At 48.8% G+C, this 13,502-nt stretch overlaps 1 protein-coding gene across 2 annotated transcripts in view; it reads left to right on the top strand.

Moving 5' to 3' along the window:
- The window catches only part of LMX1A (LIM homeobox transcription factor 1 alpha), an 875,614-nt gene that overhangs the window by 598,072 nt on the left and 264,040 nt on the right, over positions 1-13,502 (top strand). For both annotated transcript variants that reach the window (XM_069641283.1, XM_069641284.1), the window contains one exon: positions 2,701-2,933. In XM_069641283.1, the coding sequence (XP_069497384.1) occupies positions 2,701-2,933 (233 nt within the window). The remainder of the gene's footprint in view (positions 1-2,700; positions 2,934-13,502) is intronic.

The raw sequence follows: 13,502 nt of genomic DNA, 5'->3' as shown, positions 1-13,502 counted from the left end.
GAGTTAAAACATTGTGTTTTATGCTGTGTTGCACCAGTAACCAATGAAGGTCTTGTCGCAGGGTGGTGATATGTTCGCCTCTCTTGAGGCGCTGAATAGCTCTAATCGCATCATTGTGTAGGGTCTGTAACTTCTTCATTTTACTTTTTGCAGAGCCAGCCAAGAGGCTGTTGCAATAGTTCAACCAGGAGTTAATCAGGGTGGAAGCCAGATTCGCTCTCTTTTCTATAGATACATATGGACTGATTTGATGCAGAAGCTTATTCATATCGGTACAAGACGACCTAATGGAATTCACATGTTTAAAAAAGGACATCTGGGCATCAAAATAGACTCCCAGTGTCTTCACATGAGGTGCCACTTGAGTATCGCAGCCCACATTGTTAAAATTTTAGTAACTCAAGTGCATGTTTTCTAATCTGGGTACAGATCCTACCTGAGGAGCTGTGTCTTTCCATCATTTAGCACTTGTGAATTATGAGACATCCATCACTGCACCATAGTATGCATAATCGTAGTCTCCTGTTAATTTAAGTGAGTTGTAGGTAGCTGAGCGAAGGGCTTGAGAAGGAAGATATTTTGGAAGAGAGCGTTGGATGTAGTGCGGGCCCCTGGCCCAGAAAGCCTTGTGGACAATGCAAAGGGTCTTGAACTTGATACTTGCAACAACTGGGAGCCAGTGGAGAGATTTCAGGGCTGGAGAGATACGATCCCTGTGCTTGAGGCCAAGGATAAGTCTTGCAGTCCTTTTCTGGATTAGTTGCAGGGGCTGGATAGTAGAGAAAGGCAGATTGAGAAAGAGGCTGTTGCAGTAGTCCAGCCTAGAGAGAACCAGGGCTCTGCAGACAGTGAGCTTCTGGGGGAAAGTGAGAAAGGGAAGAGTCCCTTTGAGGAGGAGCAGCTGGTAGTGGGACTTCTTGGCAACGTCTAAGATGTGAGGAGAGAAAGAGAGTGGAGTCAAAGATGGCACCAGTGTTGTTTGCCTCACAGGAAGGCTAAGGAAGAGGGCCCAAGGCGGGCGGCCAGAGTGAGAGAGGGAAAGCAGGGGCAGGAGTCCAAATAAGAAGGATCTCCATCTTACTGACATTAAGGCAGAGATAGTTGGAAGCACACCAATCCTGAATCGTGGATAGACTGTCGGGAATGAGCGAGAGATGAGAGGAGTTTGAGGGGAGCCTGAAGGAAAGCAGAGTGTCATCCGCATAACACTGAAAGTTAGAGGAGAATGTAGAGATCAGGTGGGTCAAAGGGGCCACATAGAGGTTGAAAAACCAGAGTGAGAGGATGGAGTGGGAGAAAGGGACCAAGTTGGACCTGGGAGGGGCAGTCCAAGAGGAAGGAGGTCAGCCACTTAAGGGCCTGATCCATGATGCCCAGGTTCTCATGGAGTCAATTGATCAGGATTGATCAGGATGGCATGGTTGACCATGTCGAAAGCACAGGAAAGATCAAGGAGGATGAGGACAGAAGGAATGCTGGAATCAAGGTTAGAGAGCAGAACTTCACAGGTGTTCAGGACAGCAGTTTCCGTGTCTCTGGCACTGTAGCCAGACTGACGGTCTTGGAGACAACCAACAGATTCCGTGTGGAGAATAAGCTGGGAGATGGCCAGCTTTTTCAACAGTTTGCCCAGGAAAGGGGTGATGGAGATTGGGGGGATAGTTTGCCGGGCAGGCAGGATCGGCAGAAAGCTTTCATGAGGACTGGGTGCATAAGGGAGTGCTTAACGGGAGAGGGGAAAGAGTGATTACAGAAATCGGTCAAGGCTGGAGCGAGGGTGTCAATATGGTTCTTGATGGTTCTGGTGGAGCAGGAGAGCACCTGTTTGGATGACACTTTCAAAGATCGTACTTGTCTAGAAACCTCGTCAGGTGTTGTCAGAGAGAAAGAGGAGAAAGGAGGAAGAGAGGTAGAGATGGCCAAAAGGGGGGCCGAGAGAGGAAGAGGAAGAGGAGATGGAGGACAGGATGTCCTGAGTTTTAGCATAGAAGTGAGATGACAGAGCCATACAGAGGGCCTTGGAGGGAACACGAGATAAAGACCTCAACAGGATTGACTAGTTCTTTTCAGATTTTAAAGAGTTTGGCCGTGTTGTTAGAGGCCACAGAGACACAGGCTTGAATGTGTGTTCTATTCTTGATGAGTGTTATTGCTTCGACTGCCATTTTGGTGCAACCAGTCTAGATATGTCTAAATGTGGCCTGGCAAGCTTTACTATATTGTTATTACATGTCGACACTGGTATACCTTGTGCAGCCAGTTGGACAGGTTTTCATTGTGGCATGGCATTTTTAATAGCAAAGCTTTAATGTTCCTGTGCTCTGTTGGTGACTTGCATCTATTGGATTGGTGTTACCCTACAAAACAATTGCAAACACTCTGGCTTTTCAGCCAATTTTTCTCAGACAGTGTGATGTATGTTATATTAAAACACATATGTATATCTTTCTCCTAGTGCAGTGTGTGGCATATCCGTTCAGCAGCACGTTTGTGCATATTGCGCAAGTGTGATAATCTAGGCTGGCCCAGAGTGTGGCGCGACCCTTGATTTGTTGCTGAGTTGGGGGGTCCCCTCAGCATGGTTCGCAGGGGGGCCCCCACATCTTGTGTTACGCCACTGAGTGTTCTCTACAGACTAAACCTAGTATTACCCAGGCCATTGCTACCTCTAGTGAAAGGCTCCCGTTTCCTGTTCTGCAGGTTGTTTGCTGTGAAGTGCGGTGGCTGCTTGGAGGTGATCGCGCCCAGCGAGTTTGTCATGCGGGCACAAAAGAGCGTGTACCACGTGGCCTGCTTCTGCTGCTGCGTGTGCGAGCGGCAGCTGCAGAAGGGCGATGAATTTGTGCTGAAGGAGGGACAGCTGCTGTGCAGAGGTGATTACGAAAAGGAACGCGAGCTGCTGAGCCTGGTGAGCCCCGCTGGATCGGATTCAGGTAGGATTTAAAGAAAATGTCAGTCCATTTAATTATTGGGTATTGCGATTTATAATATATATTATTTTGCGGTGTATTCACTAAAACAAAACGCAGTTTAGTATAACACATTGCGAAAGAACTGCTAGACACTGGATTTTCTGGACAGTCATTGCCTACCAATGCCGCCAATATTTGACCACACACTACAAAGGTGCATTGTATTTTATGGGCATACATCTACCCCCTTTCTTGCAAAGCAAATAACTGTTCGATTTATAATGGCATGTTCGTAATGAAACAGCTGGAATTCGTATGATTCATAAATTAACACCTGCACTTTTTTCTTCAAATGTATATGCTATGAAGAGGCTAGAGCTAGCTTGGAAGTCACCAGCTTCATATAGATACCAGTTTCCTGAGCAGGTTGTTCTTCAGTAAGACATATGAAGGGGATCAAGGGTTCTCGGGTTGTGTTCTCTTAAGATGCTATAACTCAGGGCCTCATTTACAAAAGCGTTTTTACTATAGTGCAATCCCAGTGAAAAATGCTTTGCAAATCAGGCCCTATGAGTTTGACCTTTTGAGCCGTGGGTACTGTGTTTCCCACCAATACAGGCATTGTCTCAGTGATGCAATATACAGATCTCCCCTACCTGTGACTAGTCATTAAATACTGCCTTCTCTTTCCCATAAAGCATTCTGACTTGCCATTCCTGCCTCACTAGCCCAACAATTGAAGAGCTGTGACAGAAAGTGCAGGTGTCAGCCCATCTATCGAATTCGCTGGTTGTCAAAGTTGGTACTATTCTACTTCTATGGAAAACTCACTCTTCTGGGAGTAAACTGTGACTCAGAGCCGAATGCGCGCAATGCAAAAAGCCCAATGTTCTGTGCATAGGCGCTGCATTAAAACAATGGTTTACACGTTTAGCAGAATGTGTAAACCATTGCAAAACCAAAGACTACAACAGTTTACAGCAATGTTGCAGACCATTTGCAAACTTGATGTGTGTGGTGTTTACACAACATGTTGATGAGTGTACCTTAGGTTTGCTAAGTTCTTCTGTTTTGTAAACTCGGTAAACTTGATATCGACAACATTCTGGTACTTGAAGTCCAAATGGACTTGCAAAACTACATGGTTTGTTCATTTCAACATGTAAACCAAGGTTTACAAAATAGTTATCAATGCATGTAAATCATTGCCAACATATAGTTTGCATTTTTACATGCATTTTACAAAATTAGTAAAGTCTGAATTGTATGCAGTGAACACACTTCTGCAGCTACTGCGCATTTGCAGACATGCTAAATGCCATGATCCATTCCTGGAAGGGTCGTTGGCTAGTGCCTGATGTTTTCACGAAGGACTTCTTTTGAAATGGAAAATTGAAACTTTGGAAATCGTCGCTTTGTGATTTTGTTTCAGCTTCCATTTTGTGGCTACTTCAAGTAGCCAAGCAATAATTCACTGAAGTACACATTTAATGAAGATAAACACTTTGGAGCAATTCCATAAAATCCCCATGCTTTGCTGAATAACCGGCAAGGTATTAGTGCAGTGGAAATAAACTTTGCCATATTTCTGTGCGAGCTGTGCATTGAATGTTTGTTTTTATTGTTTTCGTCTAGCTGTGCTTCTCCTTGAATTACTAGCATGCAATAGGACCAAAAAAAAAACATCTAGGGAGAGCAACTCCCAAGTAAACTGAGAGATATAAAAATAGAGGGGCCAGTCGCACGCTAACACGTATTTTGTTGCATCAACTTGCAAATAAGGCAACATCTAGGAAATTCTGCGAGACATTCTTATAAGAATGTTCAGCAGGTGACGGAGGTCGTTTTCTAACATCCAGTACGTTTCATAGAGGGTACATATTACCATTGAACTAATGTGCAATCAAATCTCTGTGCACGTTTTGTCACATTCACAACAAAGTGTAAACAGGATGACAGCTAGACGATGTCTCCCTTACAGTTTTTTTTTTGTACTAAATATTGCAAATCGTGCAAATGACCCCCGCCATCTATTCATGGAAGACCACAGTTACCACAGATTCCCATGTAATCTGCCTCCTTTTAGCATGTGCAAAAATCAGGCAGATTCGAAAAGGGTGATTCCTGAAGTGCCAGCCCTTGAGTAGAGTATGGGTCCAGGTTTTTTTTGTTGCAGAATGAATTTCTTTTTTTGACCAGACTGGGCCAGTTTTATAAGTTCTGACACTAGTTTTAACCAATTCTACTCAGCAAATATGTATTTTTTTCCTTTTTTTAAAATGTATTTATTTACACCAAACAGTACAAAAATCCAAAACTACATATCAATTTTAATAAAATACATGAAATGAGACAATCTGAAGCAGATAAAGAAAAAAACCCAAAAAAACCCCCAAAAAACCCTAAAAAATAAACAAACATTTTCCCGTTTAGAAAAGGTCATTGAATCTCCCCCAAATATTCTCATATTGAGGCAGTTTGCACTTCAATTTATAAATCAAATTTTCAATCCTAGAAACTGCATTATTTGCAACATGGTTTATCAAAAACACCACTTTGAATAGTCTGGCCCATTTTTTCATTGGTGCCCGGTGGGATTTTCATGCCGTAGTCCGACCCTGTTGAGCGATGTGCTCGCCAAAGTGAGGGAATGACCCGTACCATGGAGACGGGTGCTACTGCCCAAAACATTGGGCAGAAGAGGCGGCCATGTTTCCTTCAGACAGGCATGTGGGTATGAAACACTAAATTGCTTGTCCCTAATGCATGAGCTATGCATGCTATTGGTGACCCAGTGGCTTCCAATGGCACCCTCCTATTCCCCCTGGTAGACGGGCAGATTGCATTGCAATCCGTTCTAAAGGCCGCCAGCAGTTGGCAATGCCTTTTCTGACACGGAGCAGGAAAAAACATGCAAAGCTTGTAACCGCTGGATTTTAGTCACTTTTTCCCACCGAACTACATTTCAGAAATTATTAATATTGCACCGAAGGCAACATTTTGCACGAACGCCTTAAAGGAGCCGTTCCCCTCCGGCCTTTGCACACACTGGACGGAATATCCTGAATTCTGTGACTGTTCTCTTTATTATTCTGGTTTGTAAATCTATATCTGTCTATGTCCATTGTGGGAGATAAAAAAGATTTCAGTTTACAGGATAACATACAGAATTTAATATACACCCAACATCAGATCTTCATACTCAATATTCATATCTTATTTATCTGATGTAACATTTGATATTTTAATATGAAATGAGGTGCTAATTATGCTGATATGAGGTGCTGTATATGGCATCGATTTTAGGATTCGTGTACTTTTGTATCTGAATTTGTAGAACTTTGTGTAAATTGCTAAATTATATTGAATCTTTGTCATTGTGAATGTTGTACTGACATCTGATATGTGCTGCTTTCTGAAAGCCTTATTTAAAAAAGGTTGTGATGTGATGATTTGATATGTTATTTACAGCAATACCCAGAGGTTTCTAAGCGCAGACCAGTGTCGTCTAGATTCCAACGCGAGCACGTTGCCCCTGAGCCATCCGCTCGAGACAATGATCCCGAATGTATGAGGATGATGATGATGAGGATGATTTTACTTCCTTAGAGCAAGAAAAGTGGGGTACCCTCAGACATGAAAAAATACCTTTTTAGTAAATTACAGCGTTCGTGCATTACTGAAGCTTTCATGCACCAAATCTATTAAGCAAAGCTCAACGTTTGACAGCACATTAATATTAAATTCGTGACTATGCTGTGTTCCTTAGGTGGTCTCAGAACTGGTACGCATTTTATTCATCTCAGATCATGAAATGCGGAGTTGAGCCGGCTGGGATGTTAGCCAGCAAAGTGCCTGGAATCTCTCCAGTAGGCACTTTTAGCCCTGCTCACTTGTGTTGGAGGCACGTACGGATAATTCTGAAGGAACACACGCTGAATCCTCTCCTTGGGGTCCCCTGGGTCACGGTCACAAAGAGCGGGGTAGGGGACCATACTGTTATGGTGTTTTGGGTAATTGAGTTTCAGGCTCCAAGAGCCGACAATATGGTACCTTTCATGAGAGAAAAGGGTTCCCTGGAAGGGGGGAGTTCATGGGCGGGAAAACATCCATTGGCGATTGTGCATTTGGGAGGAAGGTTCTGCTTGCACTATTCACCGTGGACGCGGCCCGGCGTACAGCTGTTAGGCTCCAAAGACGGTTTGTGGAATTACAGCTCTTTAGGAAGCAAAGCGGAGGAAGCCTGAATACACGCAGCGCTCGAGGAAGAAATCCACACCGCGGGACCCCACTGACATCGGGATTAGCGTAATTGTTTTATTTCCCCCGGCATCCGAATGCCAGCGCCTTTAGAAATGGAAGAGGGCGAGGGAGGTGGCACATGCCAAAGCCCACTTTATGAGAAAATGCAGATAAAGGGCTGTGCCGCGGCGGCCATATGCTGGCAATAATCTCCAGAACTCCCGCTTCAATCGCGGCCGTCCTGCGGTCCCAGGGCCCGGGCCTATGTCAACAGCGCGCTCTCAAAGAGGGGTACGATTTCCAATTAACCGAGCGCTAAGATTGCTTCTCCCCCTAATTCCCGCAACTCAAAGCATGTATTCACTCCAGCACATGTCGTGGAGCCAGGCGTTGTTTCTCGTGTGTTCCTGGGTCAGGCGAAGGCTACCCCGGACAATCTCCTGGCAATAACCCTGTGCAGCCTGACCTTGGAGGAGTCTTAAAGTTTAATTAACTCTCACATCTTTCACATAAGGCTTTAAATACCGCAAGGACAAGAGGTGTTAATTAAAAATACGCCCAAGCGCATTTCATTTGCGTCGGATTTCTGGCTGGCCTTGTTTTTGGGGCTTTTTAATGTATTCCGGTGCAGGTGTCAGGCGGCCAGTGAACGCCGCAACCTATTGATAAGTGAAAAATCGAATAGACAGATTTTCGTGGGGATATTTGTGATTTTATTTTCTTTTAGCTGGAAATGTCGGTAAGGCAGCAGAATGGACACTATCATTCCCAACATAAGCAAGGCCGCAGAGGCGTAAGAGGACAGCATTGCCACCACCTGACCATGCTGGCTCACCCGCTGTTTAGTTTGGACCATTAGTTGTTGCTTGCACCCACCTATAAGTCAAAACTATTGCATTAGAGCACAGATAGTGAGAAATTGTATATGAGGAGGGACACATAACATGTAAGTGTTGCTTGCTTATTTGCCCACCCATTGAATGCCCATGCCAATCCCTATGGCCAGTACCACCCAGTTCACGCCCCTCCCAAAACACTGCCTCAAATGAGCTCTTTGAGCTCACTCTAATCAAGCCTTACCATGATTATTTGCACTCAAACAGGCCGATTCATGGAATTAATGTGCGCTGAAAATATCGGCGCAAGCGTGCGAAAACGTGCGAATCGCAGTGAAAGAGCGAAAATCGCAGTGCAAGTGCGAATATCGCAGGGAAACCAGCGCTCATCTATTCATGGAAGTCCGTGCGTGAGTAAAATCTGGGATGTGCGCTAAAAAAGTGCGCGGCGCACGCCGGCACACAGGTCATCTAACAGCGTGCGCTAAGGCCACAGCGAAAGCGCACATAGCGCGGCGCACATAACAAAAGTAGGCGGAACACGGTGCGTGACATGCAGAATGGGGAACAACTCGTGAAAATGTGGGCGTCACGGGGGAAGTACAGGAGGCAAGTGTGCGGAACGCCCACACGCTCGCCTACAACACGTATTCATGGAATCGAATAGGGCAAAACAGCGCACAGGCAAAGACGCGCACAGGCCTAAACACGTCCGCCACATGAAGGCAGGCGGTCGCGTCCCTGCGCATGAAAAAAATGTGCGCCAAAATGTGCGCCCACAAAAAGCAGGTATATACAGCTATGTAGAATGTCCCATACTGTGGGCCTCTAGGACAAATGACGTGCAAAGGGGTACGTGACAAACACGGACACCAGCTGTGTGAAAAATAGCTTGTGCGTGTATTTCGGGGGTGCGCGGGAAGTTCTAGACGCTATTTGCCCTGGGGGAGCGGCGAACGTGTACTACAGGGGTGCGCGTGAAGTTTCACATGCGATTGGCCTGGGTATGTGTATTTCAGGGGTGCGGGTGAAGTTTCACACGCGATTGGCCTGGGTACGTGTATTTCAGGGGTGCGCATGAAGTTTCACACGCGATAGGCCTGGGTACGTGTATTTCAGGGGTGTGTGTAAAGTTCCACACGCGATTGGCCTGGGTACGTGTATTTCAGGGGTGCGCGTGAAGTTTCACACGCGATTGGCCTGGGTATGTGTATTTCAGGGGTGCACGTGAAGTTTCACACACGATTGGGCCTGTGCGAGCCGGGTACCACTCACCGTCTGCCTTGCGTATAGAAGAACGCGTAACCAACACCCACCCGCTGTGAAGTAATAGCGTGTGAACCCAACGCCTGGAAAACACACGCACCGCACCCCACGAAAAGCACGTACAGGCCCGTGCGCGATACGTCACAGACGCGCTTACGCGCTGAGGGCCTTTGGTCCATTGAAATCGCGTATGCGTGCTGACGCGCCTACGCGCTAAGGGACTTTCCTCGAATTACACGCTGACGGGCAAGAATTTCACGTGCCAAATCACTCCGTATCAAGCTGGCCACGCGAAAACACACGGAGGACCACGCTCCTTGCCAAAAGGCCGGATTACTGCCCCCCAGAGCCCCGACCAGCCTCCCACAAGCCATCTGCTGCTGCCTGCCTGCCTGCCTGCTGCCATCGTGCCCTGCCATTTTGTGCCTGCACATCTGCCATCTGCAGGGGTCCAGTTGCTGTGTCCACCCCTGCTGGAACAGAAGACTCCCGACTGGTATACCATCGCTCCACAGCCCAGCCCCAGGACCCAGTTGCCCACCCACGCCTGCCTCGGGGGTCGCCATGTTGGGGCAAACACCATCTGAGACCACTGGTGACCCCCGGCCAGCGGGGCAGAGGGCTACCAGCTTCAGGCAGAAGGAAGTTGGTGTCCTGGTGGAGCTTGTCCTGGGGCATTATGATGCCCTCTTCGGATCATCACGCGCCAACAAGGAAGGACGGGACAGGATCTGGGACGACTTTGTGGTTGCCATCAACGCGGAGGGGGTGGCAAACCGCAACATCAAGCAAGTCAAGAAGCGCTGGGAGGACTTGAGGTCCAGGACCCTCTTAAAGGCCCGGCGCCTCCTGGATGGGGGCCGGGGCCGCATGAGTACCATCCAGCTGAGGGTCCTGGAACGCGTACACCAAGCGCTCCACGCCCAGATCCTTGAGATCTGTCTGGAGTTGAGCGGTAAGTGGCCAAGCATTGCTGTGTGAGACAGGGCATGTTGCAGTGTGCTTGTTGTCTGATACTTGCCTGTATGTGTGACATAGGCCATGTACGTATGTATGTGTGCAGGGACATCATGGTCATGCATGTAAGACCAGTAATGTGTGTACCACATGGTTGGTGCATGTGTTTAAATGCAACATGGGGAGCTCTATACGGAATGGACACATGAGAGCATGCCAGTCTCTGTTCCTGGACATGGGTGGGGGTGAGGGATGGGTGCTGATGCCATGTACATGTATGGTGTCCATGTCTGTGTTTCTGACCTGCGTGTCTGTGACTTGTGAATGCCATGGATGCATGACACATGTCTGTGACAATGTTCAGATTCACTGATGTAGCCTAGTCATCCTTGTATCCACTGTGTCTGGGGTGTACGAGGCCAGATGGATGAAACTACGGTGAAGTGTGTGCATGTGATAGGCATGACCCATGATGCATGTTAGTTTCAAACCAACATTGTATGTTTCAAGAGCCCCTTGGACATGTATGCTAATGTCCATAGCATGTGCCATTCCTGTTACTGAATGTGTTTTGCCTGCACTGACCCATGTGTTGTGGAGGGACATGATGGAAGTGATGTTTGACAGTGCCACTCATCTGCCATTGCTTCCTGTCTAGGGGACCATTGTACAGTACCCTGATGCTTGTGTTCTATGTCTCCCTCTACACAGCGGCAAGTGAAGAAGAGGGCAGAGACGGCGCTGTGGAGCAAAGCGGCGGGGATGCCCCCACGGCTGCAGCGGAAGGGGTGGGTGAGCCCCCACAGGGGCTTGCAGCGGCGGAAGACGGTGTGGAGCCATCCAGGTTGGTGGTTTCCACAGAGGAGGAGGAGGCCGCTACTGAGCTGCACATGGGGCCTGGTGGGGGTGGTACCACTGGTGCAAGTGGTGCAGTCCAGGGGCAGGGGCAGGAGGCAGCACAGGTCGCCGTGGAGGGGCCTGTGCATGTCACTGTCCCTGACACTGTGACTGCACCACCATGCACCAGCAGGGATGCCCCATCCCAGGCCCGTCCGCAGGTAGGGGGGATGTCCATGTCATCTGACACTCCTCTACCTGCGGACGTGGGACCCCTGGCGTATGGAGAAGGTCCTGATTGGTGTTGCGTTGCGCACGGGTGTCATTCATGATGACGTGTGTGCTTTCCGGGGGGAGCACGCACGTCATCACGAAGAGCAGCGTGCCAACGTGGCAGAGTTGGGAGTGACCATGGTCAGGGGTTTCGTACATGTGTCGGCCACTCTGGCGACCCTCTCCTCCTCTGTGGAGGCTATGCGCCAGTCGTTCTCCATGCCGTCTTCCGGCCCAGATGCCACCAGGGCCCCCTGTGGACCTGCCCCGACCAACGCAGACAGCTCGGTGGGGCTCCCATCCCTGCCACAGTCGGGAGTCGGAGATCCAGCAGGGGTGGACACACCAGCAACTGGACCCCAGCAGATGTGCCGGCATCATCGACAGCGTCGGTGGATTCCATCAGCCTGGATGCCGTCATGCTGGCAGAGGCAGTTGCGTCGGAGGCAGCGGCAGGCTCGATGTGGGAGGCATCATGGCTCAGGGCCATCTACATCAGAGGGGCAGGCATCGGCCGAAGCGCAGGAGAACCCTGGCATGGGAGTGTCTTCCGTGTGGCAGCGGTTGGGCCAGCAGATAGGTGCGGTGCGGCGGCGGGCGGAGGAGGAACGGCTCACAATGGTCAGGGCGGAGAACTCCATGCGCAGGGCGCTGAGGCGGGCTGAGTGCCTCGAGGGTATTCGCAGGGAGTTAGAGCTGGACACTGCATTATCCCTGCGAGACCTCGGGGCCAGTGAACATGCCCGCCTCCAAGCCATTGAACAGGAGTTTGATGATCCCCTGGCCCATGACATCAACCAGTGAGCCGTTGGACTTGCCCGCCGCCATTGTATATAGTTCATTAGTGTTAAGTTTCCTTTCTTTTTTTCTTCCCTTTGGGGCGCATGGACTATGCCCCACATTTTTGTATATAGTTGTTTATTCTGTAGGCTTTTTTGTAGGTTTCCTTTGGACAGTTGGGCTCATGGACCCAGGATTTCATCCTTGTAAATAGTTGGAGTGTGCATTTGTCGGCTTTTTCTTTTTTGATTTTTCCATGGAGGAATGGATTTTACTTTTTCATTTCGGTTTGGATTTGCTTTGTTGGAAGGAGACTTTGGAGACATTTTTGATTTCATATATTTCGGATTCTGATTTCCTTTTTTTATCATTATGTGACATTCTGCATTGTTTTCCTTATGTCCATTGTTTGGTATTTGATTTCCTTTCACCACATTTTTTGTTTAATACATTTGTTCCCGTACTTCAATGTGTGTTATTCTCTCACTGGTTTCATGCATGTCATGATGTGGGTGTTCACATTCACTGGCACCCATTGTGTGTTTGTGACGGACATGTGCTGATGTACATACATGCCATTTGGGTTGTTTCATGTAATGGGCATTTCAATGTGGGGTGTATGTTATGCGTGGTTGGTTATTTGGGCAGGGGTGGCGTGCCGTGGGATTTTGGTGGACATGAGGGCCATGATTGTGGGTCATGTTGACATGTTGGGGGGGACATGAGTGGGACATGAGTGGGGGCCTGCTGGCAGGTGCCCCTGACTGCTGTGGGGTAGGGGGTCCTGGGGGACATGAGTGGGACATGAATGGGGGCCTCCTGGCAGGTGCCCCTGACTGCTGGGGGGTGGGGGTGCTGGGAGACATGAGTTGGTGATCATATTGCAATGTGACATGTGGCTTGGCTGAGGGGCATGCCCATGGTGGATGGGCTGCCTGCGGGACATGACCAGGGGTGCAGGGTAGTCCCCTGTGGTGTGGGCTGCCTGCAGGGGCCGTGTAGGGGGTAGAGGGGACACCTGGGAGGACCCACACTGCCAATCCACGTGTAAAACTTCCCGCACACCCCTAAAAATACACCTACCCAGGCCAATCGCGTGTGAAACTTCCCGCGCACCCCTGAAATACACGTACCCAGGCCAATCGCGTGTGAATCTTCCTGCGCACCCCTGGAATACACGTACCCAGGCCAATCACGTGTGAAACTTGCCGCGCTCCCCTGAAATACACGTACCCCGCTCCCCCAGGCCCAATCGCATGGGAAACTACCCATGAGCCCCTGAAATACACATACCCAGGACAATCGCGTGTGAAACTTCCCGCGCACCCCTGAAATACACGTACCCAGGGCAATCGCGTGTGAAACTTCCCGCACACCCCTGAAATACACATACCCAGGC

This window comes from Ambystoma mexicanum, chromosome 1q, assembly GCF_040938575.1.
Source record: "Ambystoma mexicanum isolate Mex_15411 chromosome 1q, UKY_AmexF1_1, whole genome shotgun sequence".
Taxonomy (NCBI): domain Eukaryota; kingdom Metazoa; phylum Chordata; class Amphibia; order Caudata; family Ambystomatidae; genus Ambystoma; species Ambystoma mexicanum.
This window is presented reverse-complemented; position numbering and strand designations above follow the sequence as displayed.